Source organism: Anopheles maculipalpis, chromosome 3RL, assembly GCF_943734695.1.
Source record: "Anopheles maculipalpis chromosome 3RL, idAnoMacuDA_375_x, whole genome shotgun sequence".
NCBI lineage: Eukaryota > Metazoa > Arthropoda > Insecta > Diptera > Culicidae > Anopheles > Anopheles maculipalpis.
Window position 1 is genome coordinate 52,206,457 of NC_064872.1, and position 22,490 is coordinate 52,228,946.

The 22,490-nt window shown below is 45.0% G+C and overlaps 3 protein-coding genes across 5 annotated transcripts in view; all 3 read right to left on the minus strand.

Annotated features, from left to right (window-relative positions):
* Positions 1 to 10,783, minus strand: part of LOC126561276 (FH1/FH2 domain-containing protein 3) — a 61,093-nt gene extending 50,310 nt beyond the window's left edge. For all 3 annotated transcript variants that reach the window (XM_050217254.1, XM_050217253.1, XM_050217252.1), the window contains exons 1-2: positions 8,010 to 10,783; positions 7,700 to 7,718 (exon numbers count right to left, since the gene is read on the minus strand). In XM_050217254.1, the coding sequence (XP_050073211.1) occupies positions 7,700 to 7,718; positions 8,010 to 10,654 (2,664 nt within the window). In that variant the 5' untranslated portion in view covers positions 10,655 to 10,783. The remainder of the gene's footprint in view (positions 1 to 7,699; positions 7,719 to 8,009) is intronic.
* Positions 10,784 to 11,421: 638 nt separating this feature from the next.
* Positions 11,422 to 16,168, minus strand: LOC126560761 (putative uncharacterized protein DDB_G0271982). Its single transcript, XM_050216714.1, has 3 exons — positions 16,102 to 16,168; positions 11,537 to 12,472; positions 11,422 to 11,427 (listed from the first exon to the last, which is right to left on the minus strand). Exons 1-3 carry the CDS (start codon positions 16,120 to 16,122, stop codon positions 11,422 to 11,424), a joined length of 963 nt encoding a protein of 320 aa, XP_050072671.1. The 5' UTR covers positions 16,123 to 16,168.
* Positions 16,169 to 17,516: 1,348 nt separating this feature from the next.
* On the minus strand, positions 17,517 to 17,810 carry LOC126563418 (uncharacterized). The gene has a single exon (XM_050220061.1). It carries the CDS (start codon positions 17,779 to 17,781, stop codon positions 17,521 to 17,523), a length of 261 nt encoding a protein of 86 aa, XP_050076018.1. The 5' UTR covers positions 17,782 to 17,810; the 3' UTR covers positions 17,517 to 17,520.
* Between the last annotated feature and the right edge of the window lie 4,680 nt (positions 17,811 to 22,490).

Below are 22,490 nucleotides of genomic sequence, written 5' to 3' on the forward strand. Positions count from 1 at the left end.
TAAAACTCATTGTTGCTCTCTATCTTTAAATGGAATTGCTTATTTATACTGCTCTTTTCTCTTATTTCTTCAGTTGTGACTAGTTTTCGACTGAAACAACCTTTAGCCACAATGCTTCTAATTTGAATTGAAAAAATTTAAAACAAAACCACATGCACTTGTAATTTACACGGTACACATGATTCCACCAAGCTGCACCTTAACCGTGCACTCAGCTCATGATTATGAATATTATTTCAACAACAACGAAACTGATGACTCTCATTTAAAAGCCCTCATTGTTGCTCACTGTTTCCTGTTGTGATTGGCGAACCGTAATAAAGTTCGTGTTTAATTTCGTGGCAATTACGTTTGGTCGGGCTGAAGTGAAATAAAAAAAACCCCCAAACCATAAAAAAGCTTAACATCATTGCACTTTAATCATTTTTTGCTGTATTCGCTCCTTCTGCACCCGCCGATTTGCTCAAATTTTGGTGTATTTTCGTGCTAATGACATACGCGCGAAAATACACACAAGAGTGCATTTCGGTGCTGTTACACATCCTACAAGAAGAAAAAAACAACAGAAGACGAATCTCTTCACCCATCGGTCGATCTTTGGTTACTACACACACCGTTCGATGCATCAAACGGTCCCGTTCTTCAATTTTTCACGATATCAGCTTTCGTCGATCATGTTGCATGGTTGGAGAGCTAACCGCAGGGGGTGAAGGGAAAGGCTGCTCGTCCCCTTTTCTTGCATCCCAACAACTCATTGTTCGCTTTTCTGGTCGATTGCATTCGGTCGATTCGAGCGAATTCGGTGTTTCCATCCCCCAACACCTGATCATTCATTGTTGGTTCGGTTCGTTGGTCGATTTCGCTATTCGTTCGCCTTTGCCCATTCTCTTCTGCCCATTTACGACACGAATCGCTCAATTTTCGGGCACAGGCGAATTTATTTCCCTCACATCTTTCCCCGAGCACCCACTTTCCATCGGTCATTTCTGCCCCCCCGATGTATTCGCTTATGAATATTTCATTCTTCCATCTTCAATTCGCTGCCAACGGTCGTTTTCTAAATTCTACCGGAGTGCCAAAGGACACAAGTATCCATTTTCGGGGCTTTTAAGGTATTTTCACATACACCTTCAGGGCACCTCGACACTAGTGGTAAACAATCGTCGATCAAAAGCATACGAGGCGCTATTTGAGAAGCACCAGTCTACCGCCAGCTGGACCTCACGACAACTGTCTCTCGAAGTCTGGAAAAGTTCATCCAACACATCATTCGATCCCTTCCACCCGATTGCCCAAAAAGGGTCCCCTCAATCTGCTGCAACCATTTGTGCGGCTCCAAGAGTCGATCCCCAACTGTTACACATTGTTTGCACAGAGCATAGGCAAACAAAAGCAGCAAAAAAAAGGGAGTCCAGAAAAAAAAACAACCTCATCCTAAATCCAGAACAGGTTTATGCTGCCAATCTTGTCGTTGTCTTTGTCCCCTTTAACTCGTCCACTTTCCACGGCGCAGTAGCCCTTTTATTCGTACAGATGCTCCTGAGAGTGCCGGCAATCCTAAACCTGTTCACGTTCGTCGTTTATTTTATTCTTCAGTCGATGCTTGCTTGCTGCTCCCGAGCCCTCTGCCTTTCGCCGCCATCGCCACAAGAAAGACACATATACACACAAAAACGACTGCAAAAAAAAGCCGCGCCAGCAGCAAACAGTCGTCAGACTGGGGCGAAAATCAAGCTACGGTTGGTACTCGAGCAAACTGCAAGCATGCCTTTATGTATCGCTTTATGTGCCGTTTTATTTGGGTTCGTTTCTGCATCTGTGGAAACCTGTTTTCCGTCCATACCTGTTACACACGCGACACAAATGAATCGTACCGAGCCTTGTTTCAATCAGTAAATAAATTGGACAGTGAAAATTCTTATCAATGAATGGTGCAAACAGGCCAGCAAACGGCGGTGGTTTCGAGAGGAAAACTTTTTAAAATTATATTTTATTAGCTCGATCGGCCCTGGTTAGGCTTGGCTCGGTTCAGGCAAATCGACTCAAGTTCAAGTTCTTTGGTAAAAACGTTTAATCGACGCACCAGGATTGGGTTAGTTCATGGCATTGAGAGCGTACCAAATCCCAATTCGTGGAGCTTCTAGCCGTTTGCGAATGTACGACAAACGGCACCGATCGATAAATAAGCCATCGTTTCCGGCTGACGGTTTTGAGGTTTGCAGCAGCGTTGGCACAACTATGAACAGATATCTCAGCACGGCGCAACGGCAGAACAGGGGCAACGGCGAGAAATTATGATCTGATTTGGATGGGTTTTTAGTCTTTGTTTTGGTTTTGCTTCGTCGCGATCGTTAACGGATTAGCTTGGGGGTCGTGAAGCTCGATCGATGCTGGCTCGGAACGGAATGCTTACGATCTTGGAGGAACTGGGCAAATAGACAAGCGGTACAAGAATATGAGCGCTTGCCTCATGCCCGCTGGAGGTCAAAGGCACCATTTTTCATCGATCCTGATCCGTAACGAGCAAATCCAAGAAAGTACAAACCAACAAAACAAGGCACAACCGTTGGGAAATGTTGGGAAGTGGTAAATTGGTACGAAGAAACTAAACCACTCTTAGAGCAGCACAAACGAACTTCTAGCAAAACGATCGTAACGGCAGCAACTGCTGGGTGGAGGAAATGGCAAAACCATCTCACTAACCATTTCGCAAGCCAGTTTTCTTGCACAAACAGACAGTCCCGTTTGTTGGTGAAGACATTTGAACATTTGAGCGTTTGCGCATGTCCGCTAAGTGGAGTTCTTGCTGTATGAGCATTCCTGTCGATTATTCTTCAGTGCGGTTCTGGTAAAACAAACCTAAAACTAATTCTGACTGTATAATCATTTTAATATATTTTTTTATAGAATTGATAATCTGTTCGGGTACAACTAAAAGCCTAATTCGAATGGTAATTTGTTTGCTGAATCTATAAAATGACGAAATAGATGAAGAAATAGATTTCCTTTGCATGATCTGAGCTTACAAAGCCAACGTTTGACTTCCTATTTTTGGTTATTTTCGCAAAAAAAAAACATTCAACCGATGCCTGATTCTCTAGCTTCTATATCGATCTTTTCGTCAGCGATAACGCTTATCACATTTCCCGATAGTTACTTTACAAACCTGTCGGCAGACTTTTGCTGAGCCTCTATCATCAACGCAGCGCAATGCTACAACCACCTGTCAACCACCAAACAGGTAACAGGTTAGATAGGGATAGGAAAATAGTAATTTGTGACTAACTGCACCTCAATTTAATGAACTACGACAGCTAGCAAACCAGCCAGCCGTGTATCGGTCATGACACTGGTGCCGGAGCCCCATAATGTACGTTCGCTGCTCAGCTGTTCGCATGTAGGTGCGCACGTTTGGTGCGTGTACCGTGCTCGGTACACGTTCTCGTGCGTTCAATGTGCGACAATGTGCCTAGAATGCTACAGAGCTTTCTATTTTTCTACTGCACAACCTACCTATCGGTTCTCCATTTTGTGAGGCTAAACCTTTGCATATAATTAAATTTTCCATACGCTTACTTCGAGCCACGCCAATCGATAGAGCGCTTTCCATGCCACGCCGTCCTTCGTGGACATGAATTCTTAACTACCTCCCCACGGAACATACGACTGTTCACATTATAGGTGGGTTGGCACGATTTAATTTGTTATGCAATTTGTATAAAACTTGTCGGGCACATATGCGTCTTATATGCAACCAGCAACCATACACCCGGCTAAGTGTGTCTTAAACATTGTAGATATTATTAAAAACAGTGCATCTTGGTCCACTCAATGCATTCCCAACGTGAAGTGTAACTTCCAAGGTGACCTTCACCGGTGTTTTCCATCTCTCTCTCGTTACGGAAGTTGGAGATGAAGTTCTTATTTTGTACCCTTTGCCTACCCACGTACACAACGCGTAACTTCCCCAAAAGTCCAAAACCATGCCTTGCCCATGCCCGCTTCATTTCGCGCTCCATTCCATTGTCGTTGGTTTTTACTTTTACTTTTTCCTGTTGCCAAACGCTCACAGTGTGAAGCGAAGACCCGGGACGAGAACAAACTACAACGGAACACACTTGGTGCTTCGTCAGGGGCATAGGTTGACTTACTTTACTCTTTCGTTTACGCCGTTGAAGTTGATAATAAAAATTTGACTCACAAGAAAACTCACTGTTTTTCTACTCTCGACAAGCAAAGTTGGGGAAATTGGCCTTTTTTTTTTTGGGAAAAAAATCAAATTTCTATGCCTTTCTTAAACGCACTTTAGCAGTCAAATTAATCGGCTTGTTTTACGCTCCATGCATCACGGTGTACGATTTTCCGCAACCTTTCCAACAAACGCTTCTAGTTTTCACACTGAAATTAGAGCGACCGACCTAGCCGACCACCAATCGATCTTTTCCACTAGCGAGCTTCAACCAGAGCAGAGCTTCAAATACACGTGGCTGTGGCCATAAATTCTACCACTTAAATTGCACCATTAACTCCGCTTCCCACTCGTACCCGCGTGCACAAAGGGCTCGGTCACTATTCGGTGGGTGTAGACCGTGAAATATGGTTCTATTTTCGTGCACATTTAACACTTTTGCTCTCCGCTACAACACCGCTATCCTCGCTGAACTATATTCGGCTCGGGCCGCGTTCCAGCATCAGAGCACATCGATCGCTTGCACGATCGATCTATTCGTCCACACGATCTGGAGCTACCGTTAGGCGGTTAACCACTGCCGATGCACTTCCCAAATCACTGTCCTTCTGCGCTGGAAGGTTGCCCACACCAATCTCCGTTCACTCGCGCGGCATGCGATAACAATCGATTCGTCGACGGCGTCCGATCTCGACCCGGAATCTAATCCGCGTGCGAAATGCGTTCTCTCTCGCACTCGCGATCGACCCCAAAGCTTCCGCGGCAACGATCTTTCAACGACTGACTAAGCGTTTCGGTTGAAAGGCCGAAAAGCTTCGCTTCGCTCTCCACGCACTCAAGACGTTCAGGCAGGCATGCTCTGCTCTCTCGCTCTGAGGCGCCGTATTGCCAGTCGGTTCAGGTTCGCTCACTTGCACGCCAACCAACCACCAACACCAACACCGCACGACGGCTTGCCTTGAAACGGGTTTTTCTTTCCGCACCCGATCTGGGCACCCCCTTCCGACCCGGCTGGGAGCAACCGGTCACCGGCTTCTTAGTGTGGAGCGGGGCAGACCATCGGCACACCTGTGTAGGTCATCCCGTTTCGGTGTAGTTGTCCGATTTCAGTACGCTGCGTGCACCATTTCTTTTTCGCCCTTAGGGACACGGATGGAGCGAGCATTCTACCACACATGCTACCATGCACCCCGGGAGGGGGAGATTCTGTTGTACAGCGTAGAATTCAAAAAGCAACGAATAGCCGGGTCTGTCACCGTTTTGCACTGCAGTACACACACACACACACACACACACACACACACACATACAGCGAAGGCATAGCATACGCTGTATGCCGGTTGCGCTTATTCGCCACGATGGCTTCACAGTGGTTCCGTACAGGATTGCATTACCAAGGGCAATCTTGGTGTAAGCTGGTTTGATGCAGTTTTCGTGGTGGGCTTTCGGTGCTTCATTTTTGTCGTCATTTTCGTCTTTCATATTTTGAAGGGATCAAAAATTCTAAAATTACGCAATTATGTAATTTCTTCAAACTTTATCGATAACCTTCAATACACTATTCTCATCATGCTTTGAGATACACCCTAAATTGAGTTTCGAGCTTTACATGCTGAATTATATAGCTCTAAAGTGCATCACCTAGCGTTATCAGCTGTCTTACAGCTAGATAGAGCCCGGTACATTTCGCTACTGACTGTCAGTTTTAGCCAACCTAATTCCAGCTGACAGCAAAGAACAACTACCAAACATGCACGCGCAGTAGTATGGGTTCACTCGGCAAGTAGTCGTTGTGTGCCTTTCCTGTCCATTGCCAAGTGGGTACCCCGGTGGTGGTACCGCAAACAATGTTGCGTTTCGAAGGCCAACAAAGAAAATGATCATTCGCGAAGCGTACAATTTCCTGCCCAGCATCATCCCCCAATACCTATCGGTGCTGCCCGTGCGGGGTGGGGAAGGTACGATCAAATATTGACCGTTTCTCGTTAGTACGCGGTTTGCTTTACTCTCGGAATCCCCCGTCTTGGAGAAGCCGTCCACCCGCAGGACGCGTCATCCGCGAGGAGGCCTGACGTATCGTACGCAATGTTTGTGTTTGCGAACGAACGCTAGCCACATGAGCGGCCACGTTGCTGTCTTTTCCATATGTTTGACCAGTCGATGCTATCATAACGGAAAAGATGGATGATTTTGCTCATTGCTGATGAAATAATGACTATTTTTAAACGATAAAAATTGTTTAGACTGAACCATCCGTGAGAGGAGGTTCATTTCGGGGGTTTTGCGTCAACATATCGCTTACCGAGCGAATGGAAAATGCGCAATTCGGTGTAGAGAATGAAAATACATTTGCAAACATGTGGTTCTTGTGTAGTGATGCTATGAGCTTAGCTGGACCATTTTAATTAAAATGATCAATTAGATTAACTCGCTGCTTAGCCAGTGTATCCGAGCTGAATTAGCTCTTCGCGTTATAAGTTTCTTATGGGAAGCGCGTGCAAGTATTTATCCATTAAAGTCTCATTTGATACAATTGCTATGATTACATTAGGATGAGCACGTGTAGCTGTTAGATTGTTCTAATCAATCCAGCAATTCTATTCGTAACCATCCAACTAAGCGTCCAACCATAAATCTTTCGTTGCAGCGAAATATTTCATACCCCTCGAGGTTTTTAAAGGATTGTGCGGCGAGATAAACGCCATATGAAATTGTGGAATGCTTTATTATACGTCGGTTATGTGATCTTATCTTTCGTATGATCATTGGATGGTGTGCCAAGATGAACTGCTCATATGTATGGATCATAATCTTTTCAACCCGGACGAGGTGATTTGCAAGTCTCACCTCACCGGTATGCGCATATAGGTCAAGCTGCCGGCGGGTCGACGACCCATGTTGCATACTAAACGTATGTAGTTTAAAGATACAAACTTGTGGCTATTTATAACGTGCACCAACACGTTAACCTAGGTTATTAAAAAAAAGTTTTTTACTGAACTTAATTTATATCCCATTTGTGCATTAATACATGTAAAGAATCGTCCAAAAATAGAACGAAAATAGATTAAAAATGGCAGTAAACTGCAGTCACCACAAATAACCCACCTCACTCAGCTCCAAACATTTGATGCAACAAGATGTGTTTAAACTGTTGCCAAACTGGCTGTTGCTAGTGAAACATTTAATTCACCTTTACTTTATACTGGTAGGCAGGATATGGCCCGTGAAAGTTGGGAAAATTTCACAGGTGGTTATAACTCAGTGGGTGTGTTCATACTGGCTCTTCTGATTCATACGTACGGAACACGCAATATGATGTAGCACAATAAAAATAGAATGGTATCGCGACAAAAATTGCCAACTTTACTTGCTGCAATTGTTTCCTTTTTATACAACTAAATAAAATTGAAATGTTTTTTGTTGATATCAAATAGTTTCCTAGTATTGTTCAGTTTACATAAATAATGCAGAGTGGAAAGGATTGATCGTGTTTATATATATACTCACCGTACTCGCTTTGCATTGCCTGGGAAAGAGAGAAAGTGAAAATGTGGTGAGTTGTGAACAAATGGTGTATTTAGTCGAGAAACAGACCACACTGATGTGGTGAATATGGTTTATCGATCATACTGAAATTGGTACTAAACTGTACTAAAATCATTTTACTCTTATCACACAAACGATTTGATAAATTCAAAATTTTCTACTTGCTACAAACAGTGTAGAAATTTCGGTGAGATGTTCAAAGTAATAGCTCAAGTGATAAATTATTATTATTTACTTACTTTACTACAATAATTATTTACTACAAACTTACCTCTGTTGCGCTGCGTAATCAATGAACTGCGGTGTACTGTCATGTACTCGAACGTCCTTTGGAGTGATCTCCTGCAGTTCATCCATAATAAACATCCTGTCCATCATTGGGCTGAGCGGGTGGCAGGAACCACCAAGCAGATCGTCAATGTTTGTATGCCGTGAAATGAACACCGGCGACTGCGTATCCTTTCGCGTGCTTAAATTACCCGCATCCGTTGAAACATTTGTGCCATGTTCCAATGAGACAGTCGGAACAGCTTGAACATTCGCTTGCAGAGGAGCAGACAGTGTCGAGGGAATGTTATCGTACGGAGAAGCCCGTCCGCCAGCCTCTCCTTCCGGGCTAGCACGATCACCTAGCGGAGGCGTTTCGCTAGTAATCGGTTCGATGGTATATTCACCCGTGGGAAATTTCGGTAAACCGGCCACAAAGTTTGTGATACTCTGCAGCTCCTGTTCTACCTGTGCTTCAATGTCAGAGTTCTGAAGGTCCGCTTCCTCTTCACCATGTTGCTCGACAAAGGATGAGAGCTTGCGGGGACTGCCAGCGCTCTCGTCCGGACTGTCACCGGTCATCCACCAAGCCTTTTCGCCCGATTCGACGCGCGTTATACGATACTTTGTTGGACTGGTCTGTTTACCGCTCGCCTTGGAGTTGAAGCTGTTCGATCTGCTCACAACGTTTGATTTGGATCCAGAGCGAGAAACGGGTGCATCAGAGGTCTCGAGCATCCACCAGGGCTGTTCACCAGATTCAATCCGCGTGATCTTAAATGGTTTCGCCTTCACCGGGCTACACTCACGTACAGATTCATTGTTCTCAATACCGTTGTCAGCGATGTCATCGGTCGCTGAAGTTTTCCCAAGCTCGTTTACCTTCTCGGAACTGTATAACCACCAAGCCTTCTCTCCTGAGACGACACGAGTAAGAGTAACACCTTGAGATCGCGGTTCCGGAGTAGGTTCCTTCGATGGTTCCCGACTACCCGACGTACTGCTGGGACTGCTACCGGACGTCTGGTCTTTGCGTGAAAGGTCAGCCATGGCCTGTTCCCACCAAGCCTCATCTTCGGCTTCGAGTTTGAACACTGTGTAGCCGGGACTCTTTTTACCAGCGCCCACCGATTCAGGCGTTTGCTCTTTGCTGGGCTGCTTGCTTCGTTCACCGGACGATTTTGCCGCCACGTTCTCAGTGCTCTTCATCCACCACGCTCGCTCACCAGACTCAACACGCGTCACCCTAATCGGACGGAACGGGCTCAGCGTTTGGCTTTCGAATATGCTTGTTGCTGTAGTACGACCATCGTCAGTCATGGCTTCTGTACCACCAGCCATATCCGGCTCGGCTGTACTGGATGGTTCCGTCGTATCCGGTTCCAGCTCGGGAACTGGCTTATTTCCATCGTCTGTCAACCACCAAGGTTTCTCGCCGGACTCAACACGCCTGATGCGGTACGTAAAACTACGGGCACTCGGCACAGTTTCCTGCACTGTAGCCGTTTGTTCAAAGTTACCCGAGCGCCTCCACCACATCGCTTGCTGATATTCGCTGGCCGGTTTCTGTCCATCCTCGTCGGCATCCTTTTCTTGTCCATTCTCATTACCTTCATCGTCTTCTTCATCCTCCTCGTTGCTAGAGTCATCTTTTATGCTCTCCATGTAATGTGTTCCCGCCTCCCAGCCCGATTTGCCGCTCGGGTCTGCCGTCAAGCACTCCGACATGCTAGTTGTACTAGCGTTATCATACCAACTGGTTGCGTTGCGATTTTGATTGTTCACAAAGTTCGTTGCTAGCTGTATTGCACGCAAAAGTAGCTCATTATTGGCGTTGGATGCATCCGTAGCGGCACTAAGATCATCTTGCTCATTTGGCGCTGTACGCGTGATGGACTGCTCACGGTCTGTATCAGTTCCAGAGGATGCGCTAGCGCTGCTCGTGTCTTCCGAGCTGGTCGATGCTGATCGATCTGAGCGTTTCGTCACCTTCGTTCCATTTTGTTGTCGTACATTTGGAATGCGACTTGTAGACCCATTCGTTTCAGCGACTGGCGTTGCTGTAGATGCTGAAGAGCTGGAAGATTTACTCGACGATGTGGACGATTTGCGTGGTCGTTCGGGTGCTGGACCCATGTTCAGTGCTGACTTGCGGAAGTCCTTATTCGCGACAGAGCGAACTGGCGACGGGCTATCTTTGGCTGGTGCAGGTGGTGGTTTCTCTGGAGATTTCTGTTTTGGTGGTGTTTTCAGCTTGCTACCTGGAGCGCTTCCCGTCGACGATCGACTTGAAGTGGATTTGGTGCTGTTGGATTTAGACAAACTAAGCTCCTTCACTCGGGCAGCTAGTGTCGAAAGCTCTTTTTTCTCGGGTGCGTCACTTTTCGATGAGCTGACGCTTGTTTCACGACTGAAACCAGGACTATCGCGACTGTAACGTGAGGAAGCGCTTGAGTAACGCGTATAACCAAGGGTCGGTGAGGATGTTCCGTACTTTTGGTCCAAGAACGGTGACCAGCTCCGTGTCGAAGGTTGTCCGTAGCGCAAATATTTTGTTGGATCGTCCATCCGATCGGACTGTACCTGCTTGTCAGCCGTTTCCACAGGGAGCAATTGCTTTTGGATAGTTTTTTCGATTGTTTTACACATTTCCGCCCTGCGGGCTCTAATAAGCGGTGTTGCACCCGGTGGCGTCGGGGATGTTCCACGCGTAACCAGCGTTATTTCGATAAATATTTTCGGCTCGGGCTCGACGCTACTTTCCGTTTCTTCCGATGATTCTTCGGACGACGAGCTGGTAGCAGTGGTTTCCGATGATGAGGATCCCTCTCGCTTCTGATCATCATTCGAGACAGCGCGTGGTTCCGGAGAAAATATCTGACTCGCTGTCAACGGCGACGAGCATTGCGATGGCTCACGGGATTGGGAATTAAGGCGAAGCCTTGAAGACGGACGACTTGTGCGTGCCGCTATTGCCTCACTGGACGTCATGTACGACAATGCAAGGTCCGCAATTGGGCTCTTTGGAACAGGGCTGGCACTCGCACCAAAACGATTACTAGCCCCGAGTGCACTGTTTGTTCGACCATACGGTCGATACGCTCCGGGTCCACCCAGTCCATATTTTTCTCGCACGGATTCAGCAGGACTTGGTTCTCGCGAAGATCGACGTGGAACCGTTGATGGACTTGGATCTCGACTACGCACCTTACTGTTGATGCTGGGACTTGGATCACGTGTTTTTCTAGCACTGCCAAATGTCGATGGTTTCACTATTCCGGAATCGTTACCCGTGCGAGACGCTCGCCCAGTGGATCGTTTTGTGTCCGCTGGGCTTGGGTCTCGCGATCGCACCTTACTTCCACTACCCAAGGTTGGGATCTTCCTCGGTTCTGCTGGGCTAGGATCGCGCGACCTCACACCTGTACCGGTTTTAATCGTTATAGAGCTCGTGAATCTCTGTTTTTGATCAGCATTAGTACTTTGTTTACTCGCCCCAGTCCCCGACTGCTTTAACTGCTGAACTGGTACCGGGCTTGGATCGCGAGAGCGAGCTGCTGTAGCGATCATTTTGTTTGCCAACTGTATTCGCCTTTGCTCCATGGGGCTTGGTTCCCGCGAAGTTCTGGTACGAACTGTTGGGCTTGGATCGCGCGATCTTGCCCTATTCTGACCGAACGTGGTACCGCTCGATTGTCTTCGATATTCATTGGGAGCATTCTGTTGTGGCAGCTTTGTGCCGGACAGCTTACTAGCTATAGCTAATGCATATCCTCCCGTACGCTTCGTTTCTACGGCGGGACTTGGATCGCGAGAACGTGCTCGCTCTGTGATAGCCGTTGGGGCAGGACTCGGATCACGGTGTCTGCTTCGGGAAGCGATCGACGTGGAAGAGTTTGTTCTTGTCGCTGGACTTGGTTCGCGGGATTGTTCCCGAGCCACTCCGGTTCGCCCATAGCGTGTGGTGAACGTGACAGGTGGTGCATTATCCTTTTTAGGCTTCAGCACTGAATCTTTAGTGGATGGGACCTTGCCAGCTCCACCAGTCTTTGTAGATGATTCATCGGTAGCTGTTACGTCTTTGCTAGAACCATACTTCGCTGCAATCAGCGAAGACTTCTTCAACGGTGCTGGTTTGCTCTCTTTTATTTCTGCCTCGAGCTTTTTCGATGTTTCGATTAAACGTTCCTTCTCGCGATCGCGTTCCTTTTCACGTTCCCTTTCCCTTAATTCACGCTCCTTCCGTCGTTCTTCTTCCTTCGCCTTGTCTCTTTCCCTTTCCTTCTCCTTATCGGCTGCCAAGCTGGAGTACCGACTAATGAAGGAGGAAACGTTCGAGCTTGGAGCCGTAGTGGTCGTCGTTGGTCGAGGAGTGCGATAGCTCCCGGAAGAAAAAGATGGACGGTAACTGCTGCTCGTGGAACTCAACGAACCGAACCGAGACGTAGTTGAGGGTTCGGTCGAGAACTACAATGGAACAAAAACAGATGTACGAGATGTATTAATTTTAATCCACACATTAGTAATTACACGCATTAGTTAAACAACTGAGAACAAACTTTTACACATAAAAGTTTTACACATATTTGACTTAATACGGATTGAGAAAATTCAAACTTTTTCCATTTTCCTAACCGCAACATGAACAACCGTTGCCCATGCAGACGGTAAATATACACAGAGTCACATTGATTTATGGGAATTCCTAAAAGCGTCAGCAAATAGTCCTATGGATGCCAGCAAAACGGTTGCATTTCTGAAACATGCCGCTGCACCAGGATGAGAAAATAAAAAATCTATCAATCCTTTGATGCTCTTACAAGAATCTGCAACAGCTAAATTCAGACGTGTAACTGCATTGCTAACAATAAATTCTCCTGGCGCCTATTCTAAGCTTAAATCCGATTTTTTGCTTATTTTTCTCTTGTTACTGTTGAAAAATGATAGAACACGATGCCATCTTCTCTCATACGTAAGAAGTCCCTAGTAGCATTAACCAATCGTCACCTAGTCTACCGAACAGTTGGCATCCATTTGAAACTAACAGAATCTACCGTCACGCTCAGGCAAGTTGCTTTTGCTTGCAGCTAGGGACTCGCGCTACTACCGAAATAGCACGGAAACGCAACGACGTAAATATCGCAGGCAAGCCAACCTGTCAATCAGTACGCGACAAACCGGCGTACTCACGTATACTGCAAAGTCATACGCTGGCATTATCGGTGACGACAGTCGTCCGCTATTTTATGCACACTTACACACGACGATACACAACACCGGGCACATTTAAACAGTTAAACAGGAAGGAGACAAAACAGCCGCTGGGACAAACACTGTTCTTTTGTGGGACTATCAATATAACAGAACACCAAAATCAAACAACCAGACTTATCAGTATGCCATCTGGAGTAAGGGAATCACACAATAAAAGACAAGGACATGTAGACAATCGGGAAAGGGGATACAAGAAATAAAAACTGTTGGATATTTGATGTAAGGAGTAGAAAATCAAAGTAAAACAAACAGGTAAAAAACAAATGAGTTGCAGGAGCACATGGAATCGTTAACCATACCACCCAACATAACAAGGAAGGAAAGGTACAACAATACATACTCTTGAGCTTCGATAGGAACTTGGTAGACTAGATGATGTAGAATACGATGATGAGCTTGAATTGTAATTCGACGTTGACCAAGGATACTGAAACGGGGCCGGAATATAAGCGAATCAATTATCAATAATACACTTGTAACCTTTCCATTTACCGAAATCTTCAGATGCGCCTTATTGATGTTAATGTCTTCAATTATGTGTCATGTTTTAAGAAGGGCGTTTGTAGAGGGACATGTATGCTACAGTATAAATTATATATAAAGTTCATTTTCCTACCATTCCTTTAAGTATTGGTAAATTATAAAATAACATAGATCATGTCGCTAAACTTTAGTGTCTTCCGTTTCTAATTCAAGCAATATTCAAATATTTGCAATACCAATGTTCAAATTTCAACTCAGTGCAAATTCAAGAATATATCCATGTAATCATTTGTTTGTCGCTTTTATATCTCCTCATTTTAATTGTGTCAAAAATGTTCTTCAAATATCTGGACTATCAAAAGGTTCGTGGAGATTTCTTTCGAAATTGATAGCTTTATTATGAAGAATTGATAACACTTTCAATTTCCAAAGTATTTTCTATCATTCATAATAATTTTTCTCATCTTTTTGGCAAATTACGGATTATTTCAAGCTACGCATTCCGTTTTTCACTTCTCTACAATTGGATAAATGTCGCTCTGCCTAGAAGGCAACGCGTCTTTTGATGATAATCAGAAGGCGCGTTGTCTGGGCTGTACGGCGGGCAGGGTAGAAGATTCCATTTCAGTGTTTTTAAATATGTTTTAACAGGCTCTGCCTCACGGTGTTTTTCTTGAATGAATATTCGGTCTGGATGTCGATGATCCCTTGGCTTCACTTCGTACGGCACCCAATGTCCTAACTTACGGATCATCCCCATAGTTTTCAAACGATGACAAATGGCTGCCTGAGTAACCTCAAATGTATTCGCAAGTTCGTCTTGCATTTTCGAAGCATCTTCAACGATCGTTGACTTGAAGTTCTCTATCTTCAAATTTCAAGGAATATCCGAATAGCTATTCTTCGTCCTCCAAAGAAAAATTGCGAAAAATATACGATGACTTTCGGTAGCCGATTTGTTCATGCAGCAGTAATGAAGTAAAACTCCCCGCAAAAACACTTTATTCGGTACAAATTTTGTCATTTTAGAAGCTCATGGATCCTATCTGTACACTTCACTTGGAAACATTTTCAAATCTATCTTGCTTAAAATTGATTCATTTATTCATAGAGAAAGCAAAAAGCAGTTTTCTAAAACATTGCTCTGCTAGTAGACTATCACCTCAATTTGTTCATTCGAACTCTTCGCCTTTTCTTGCTATTAATCTCCGATTTCGAAAAAGCCTAATCTGATTCCTAGCCAAAAATCTTCCGCATAACCTGGATTTGTCCAAGCGCACGAGCGACACAAAAATGAGAGGATTATACACGGACCCATTAACTTACAAGTTATATTTAGTCTTCCATCCTCAGCGCATGACCTGTTTTCCATCGCAAATGCAATTAAAAACTTTGCCATCAACTGCGAAAACTACACTCGCTCGAGAAAAAAAAACTGCACCTGCATCTATGTGTAAGGGCGTGAAAAATACCCACTTTTACCACTCCGTAAGCGGTTGCATTAGTATCTTGAGAGTTAACAGGAGCAATGTTTGATGTACTCGCGCTGACTTAACGCCCACTTGCTTGGGAGGGAAAAGCCAAAACAATAAAGAGAGAGAAAAAAACACACGTGTAAACAATACACGCAACAAAACGCTTTGCATCCATCAGCACACTTCGAGGCAAGTTTTATGAGCGTTCGCTGCATTGGATACCCATCGGGAAGGAATTTCAATGCCCAAACCATCCTTGTGATTCGAAGCACAGATTTCCACCATAGCTGAGCGTAAGAGTGGGGTAGCAGCCGTCCTACAAATGTGTGGACTTTGGTCGTTCGTCTGAGAAAACGGGCGCATCGGTAAGAGTGTCATAAATTGCTCTGCCTCCGTACGATGCTGACACTCCCCGATGATTCATAAGTCACGGCACACCAACATGATGAGCAGTAACGCCGATGGTCCGATGCAGGAGGAAAATGGGCCGAGAATGGAAAACGATGCAAGAAAAGAACAAACTGTTCTAAAATAGAACGATCAACTGAGTCAGAAACGATGACAACGGGTTTGTTGTAAGGGATGATTCCTCGATTCCTAATTTGTGACTCATAAATTGTAAAGGATTGGGTTCCTATCTTCTTGCTAGCAGGAACCATATGATTCAAAGAAATACAACAAGAGCTAGAAGTTGTTCTTATTGCATGAAAAATAAGCAGATGATAATGTCATGTTTGCCTAATGTATTCTACTTGCATTTGAGTGTGTTGGGATTTCATGTTGTGTATGACATTTTTATAAGATTTTAAATTTTTACTGTACATCACCATTCGAAAGTTCGTAAAATCCAAAACGTTTACTTACATTGTAACTTCGATACGACATTTTGATAGCTTTCGTTTAGATCCGTATGTTGATGATGTACGAGACGATGTACGAGCGACTAGAAGTGGAGCCGTGCTGCAACTAGTTAATGCTTGCTGTTGTTATCTTGTAGATTTTCCTTAACTCGAACACTGACATATTTTCCTCACAACACTTTGATAGGAACGCTCCACGGATATAGTTATTACCATTTTAAACCAAACCAATAATGTGATTAAGATAGTTTATGGTCAACACAATGCACCTTTGGATGATTGAAAAGATTCTTTCATTAAAGCTTAAACTTAAACTTCTTCGATTGGTAGCTTTGGGTATTACATCAAGCACTAAAAACCACTCGACGACTGACAGCGATTCAGCTGGAAATGTCCGAGAAAAGTGGCGTTAGTTAGAACGAAACCGCTGTCCGTTGCAAAACCAATCACTTCACACTGAAAATTCGACTCGCCGCCCACTTGTTGCATCACTCGCTTACGGTTCTGAGCTGTTTCGTACTGATCGCTACGCTACACTTTTGCTTCCCCGCAGTGTTGGAGTGGACTGCATAGAGCCCTACATTTGCCAGAACCTTTCCGTACCGGCCCGAACGTTACCACCAAATAATGGCCCTTATCTAACGGGAGCGCGCTAGAACACAGGTTGATGCGAAGGAGATCAGATCGCGAAGCACTGTCGCAGAAACGCTTTCCGCACCGCATGTGCTGTGGTGCCTGGGAATGTCTTCGCATGTATACATTTCACTGACACTCTGGCACACAATCGCGACACACCGCCGTGGCACGGCGCAACTGACGTAGGTGATTTCACATGGCCCACTGCAATCTTTGCACGCTGTTCATCCCGAGCCGATGCAAAAAACACACAAGTACACACACATACGCACACACCCTCTTCCAGTACACGTTCTTGATGGAAAACTTGTGAGAGGAAAATTCCGATTTTGGGGGATATTCTTGTTCATCACACAACCGCATCCAACACATGCGCCTGCATCGCTGCGTATTGGTGCAAAAGTCTTCGCCGTACACGCACCGCCGCAGATCACAAGCACTCGTGTGTGCGTACGCAGCCGTTCGCAAACATGCAACCCATACAATCTTCTCCTCAATATCTATGCCGGTTTTTCGTCTTCGGCGGACTAATTCGCTGGCGCAGTCTTATTTTTAGATCCTGCCCTGTACTCTGCTCCCTGTCACTCGTAAGTAAACACCCTCATTTAAACAACCCAAGCGATGCGAAACATACAGCACACCTTACAGGGGGAACCTAACGTGGTTTCGATCGGCCACCGTAGACGGCCGCCACTAGACACAAACACGGCCTATGGAGATATGCAAAACATGCGCAGTTCCGTTGGAAAAGCGAAGGCGCACTGGATAGCTCCGGCGCGTCGCGCGCTTATCGGAAGAAGTTATCGAACAGATTCAGCTGATTAAAGCCGGCCCCGTTCTGTAGCAGCACGTACAGATAAAGCGTGTAGATGTAGAACCAGGGTTGCAGGTGAAGCCGCTTGGCAAGCAGGAAACCGCTGGCGGATCGCGAAGAGCGTAGCACGGCCGCTGTCCCACCGTATAGCAGCTTCCGCACGAACTCCCCCACCAGATAGACGACCGTGACCAGAAGCAGAATGCGGCGTAAGTGTATCAAGAATATTGCCATCACCGCCCTACGGTCGCCACCAAGTACAGCGAACCTTTACACGCACTCGTGCTCCTTTCAATTGTGAATGGCGTTGTGCAAAGACCACCACCACCTTTCAGCACAGATTCAGTTTGTCGTACACAATGTTCGATTTTTTCGTCAAACACTCGAATGTGCGATTTGTGCATCAACCGCACGCATCGATCGTGAAATTCGCGACCTTTCGCGGTTTTTTTGTTGTTGCTTTTTCGCTGTGTTCGCTACGTTACGCGATCGCGTTAACTTTATCGTTTTGGGTGAAAAGAACCCATCGGTGTGCGTTACGACCGTTTCGACACAAGGGAGTCCTCCCCGATGGGTTTCGGAGTCGAGAAAAGGTTGCTCTCGGTGAAGCGGTTCGTTGATACTGACGCTGCCGGGCAGATGGTCATCCACCTTAACGGCCGCTGGGAGCGACAGTCTTAATCACTCGATCGTAAGTAGATCGGGAACACACGGAAAGTGTGCTCGGAAACACCGCCATAACATGGTGACAGCGCGCATGTCAGCAGGACATACGACACCGTCACCATTACGAACATACACTCAAATGGATGACGTTTCTCATCCGTGATGATACTCAATGGGCACAGTCGCTCGGTGTAAACTGTCTCACTGTCGAATGTTGGATGGAAAATTGGAAAATTCATTCCAATATTTGGAAAAGCATTTACTTTCAATACACACTCACAAATATAAAATGGAAAAGAATTCTGATACATTGGTATTTGACCGTTTGCAAACGAATTAGGAATGGAAAATCGTATAAAAATAAAAACTCAACAATGGCCACCGTGAACAAAGCGACATTCCATGTAATTGAGCGCCTGAAAAAATGTCTCCACATTTTCCATTTCCGTGCCAAACCAGGCAAGAACAAAACTTCAACCAAAACCCGGCTCCTAACATTCTTCACCATTAGCACCGTGTTTCACGTCCCAGCAACCGGAAGACGGTAGACCGTTTTGCTTTGGTGACTTATATTTAGAGCTTCAATTTCACTGCCGTATCGGTTTGGTTCGTGCGACAGCAATTGCGACTACGCGCGATACGATGGGAGACTGGCAAGAAGCGTACGATCCTCACTCGGTGCTGTTAAATAAATAACAATTAAAGTGTCAGATTAACCGACAACGCCACCGAGGCACACACACCGGTGGAAAACACACACTGTTGATGCGCTTTGCCGAGGAATGCAGGCCTGAGAAAGGGACTCCGAGGGGTATCTTTATACTCGGTACGGGTTGTGTTTCAATCGTTTTGTATCAGGATGCCGTCTCAGATGTGCGTTTGCGGTGAACTCGACAGTACACAATGACGGGTAATGCGCGTGAGGAATATTTCAAGGACAGTCGGGAAAACTATTTTTGACATCACGTGTCGTACCATCGACATGTCAAGCAGTCATACAGTTCATGTACTTCATGCAATTCCTGCTGAAGTTTCGTGCAAAATTGGCTTTTTCGTCGATCGAAAAATGAGCCGATTTACCATTTTAATTATACCCCAAACAATTATTATTTTAATTGTTCGCATAATAAATCCGGAACCCATAACACATTAATAACTTCTGCAATCTACCGTCCAATAAATCATTCTATTGGAACAAAAAATTACTCCAATTGTGCCTACATTTCCTCAGCCCTGAACCACCACAACGGCCACGCGATAAACACGCCATGCCAGCTAATCCAAACATACCCATCAGTGGTGTATTTTCCCTGTCCATTCAACAATCGGAAGCTTCCGGAAACAAGCTTGTTTGACTACGATGTGCCGTTTCGGGGGCAGATTGAATCGTTGGAAAATCTGGCAAACATCAATGCAGTCCATTTTGCCAGCTCGCGGCATTAAACGGTTGGTGGTTGAAGCGAAAATCTCTGCCGAAAGCTTTGAACATGTTCCGACCGGCCATCATCGTGCATTGGGCCAAATGCGCTCTCAAGCCCTTTGGCAAATTCGATGAAGTCGGGGTGAAGTGTGCGAGAAAGGAAGAGAGAGAGAGAGAGAGAGAGAGAGAGAGAGAGAAAAGCCCAATTGTGCCGCAGTGTGAATAAATCATACGAGTACGAACGGCTTTTGGTTGGATGGAGACGCGAGTGGTCCTCATTTTCACAGTGTGGCAAATCGTTACTGATTCTCATAAATCACTCATCGTGTTCCTGTCATATTGCACTGCAATTCTTCACGTGGAGGCAAACCATAAACATCGTTACGCCTGCTTCCGGGCATTAGTGCAGCAGTTGCAGCCATGTCACGTGAAGTGAGCCGAATTTTTTTTTCTTGTTCGGTTCCTCCCCAAAATCGACTCTTCCAACTAGCACGCATACACATAATCCACCATTTTCTTGATTCATTGGGTCAGGACGCGTTCGATGCGTTTTCTGTGTTCTTTTTGCCCATTGGAAAACCCGTTGGAACTGGTGGCATTGGTGGCCGCTTGTTTACAAAAACATTTCACGGCTCTTTATTGATAGTTTCATCTTTGCGGTCCTATTTTTGTTCGAATGTAAACAAATAAATAAACCACAGTGACAACTACCGGGCGTCGGCCAACAAGAACTTCTATTATCCCAGCTGTGGTAGCCTTGGTAAGTTCCATTGGTGAAAATTGACTGGAAACTGGGTCTACTAAGCATGGGATTTCACAACGCGCCAAAAATAAACATTGCATTCGACGTTTTGTACAGCCTTGTTTGCGATTTTTTGCTACACTTTTATCTTTCATTTGTGTGGATGCGTAAAACAATAAAAAAGTTGATCTATTTTTCAGTGATTTCAACCATTTTTGTACATATGACACCCATTAATGAGGTTATATATTATTAAATTCTTTTAAATAAATGTACTTTGAAATGTATGTGACCAATGTGTTCCTTCAAATACAAGACACTACGCTGACCATTTAAAACGCTTGTAAATTACTGTTTTCTGCTACGCGTCGACATTTACTACCTCTACCCATCTAGCATTGGATTCACCTGATGCAACGGAAACGCGCGTTTGAAAATAACTGCTCAAATACATCAACATTTCACCCATGATGCAACGTGTTTCCAATCGCAAGAACCACTCTCACACACACCAAATTTGGGTCACAATTCTTCCGCAATCGTCAAGCGCTAGGAACACCGAAGCGTCTGAAAGCGAAGGCGGATGGTAACCCGTCACGTGGCCTAGCCAGAGTTTCATGACACTTCACACACTCGTAGACCCCCAGTAAAGTCTGCTACTGCGAGTGAGAACCGTTCGACACAGAATCTCGCATGACGCATGCTGTAAACGTATTACGGGTGTCCACCGGCGCTGGTAATATTAGTACCGAAGTTTGACCCACATTTTCCATTATTTTAGTCACCGCGTGTTTCGCCAAATGTTTTCCTTCGTGTGGGACTACACCTATAAGTGTACGGTGGTCTGTGTTTTTGAGTGCACTGTTGCATATTCCGTTGGTGGTCCGGTTCTCAGTGACATTTAGCCACTCGTGTTTAATTCGTGGTACCAAAAAAAGACGCATTTCAGTTTGCTATACACATTTATGCGTATGCGTGTTATGCGGGTGAAAGATTTGTCAAGCTGAAGAATGCTTCGGTAGTTTACACTTTTCCCTTTTTAGCAACTAAGCTCACTTTTCACACACTACAAACATAATTTTAAACGTGAAAGTCTTTCTACAATTTGACTTTTGAAATAAAGTTGAAAAGTGTAAACTCCCTCATCCAATATTTAGTTTGCTTCCTGATTCCTGATTCCGTCCTCATTTGCACATTGCACCGTAGCTTCAAAGCTTATCTCGCCTCGTACGATCCACAGATGACATCTAGCAGCAGCATCGGTGGTGGTAGCAGATGCCACTTCGTTTCTACATGGTAAAAACATGCCGCCGTCGTTCTAATCCGTTCATGTGTCAAGAAAATCCCACATGTCAGAACTCTAGCAAAACTTGCTTCTTAATCCTTGTGTCGACAGGGATAAATTTATACCGACTTCTTGCTGCTAGCTGCTCAAAAAGGAATCTTTGTGATTCGTTTGGGAGCCGAAACAGTGGAAACTAGTTTCTCATCTGCCATCGTGCAGCTAACATATGATTGTTTTTAGTTTTTCGTTCCGAATGATGCATTTTAAAATTACATTTCATGTCCAGCCTCCTCCTTAACTAGAATTATACAAATTATCTTTAGTTTGTTTATTTTTTATCTAATCTGTATTTAGTTTTCTTGACTTTTTTAGTGTTATTACAATGAATTCTTCTTCTTCTTTCTGACTTCACGACCTCTAATCTAAGGTCATGCTTATCGCATGCATCTGCATCGAAAATGGCTTACTAGACTGCCGATACCACGTAGTTGGTTAGTCAGTCCTCACTACGGCGGGACGGTCCGGATGGGATTTGAACCCCGGTCCTACCGTTTGAAGACCGGCGCCGCTGTCGCCTACACCACCGGGCCGTACCCAATGACAATGGTTTGCAAACGATAATAACGAAGATTAAATTAATTTTATTTACAATAGATTGTGACGGACAATACGGCACTGGACCGTAATAATCAAATGTAAATAGATTGTGACGGTCCAGTGCCGTATTGTCAACATCGCTTGTGTTGAATAAATTTTATGATCTTGTTGGTAAGGCATTTCCACCTTATTGCCTTGCCTTATCCCGGGAATACTCGGTTGAAAAATTAAAT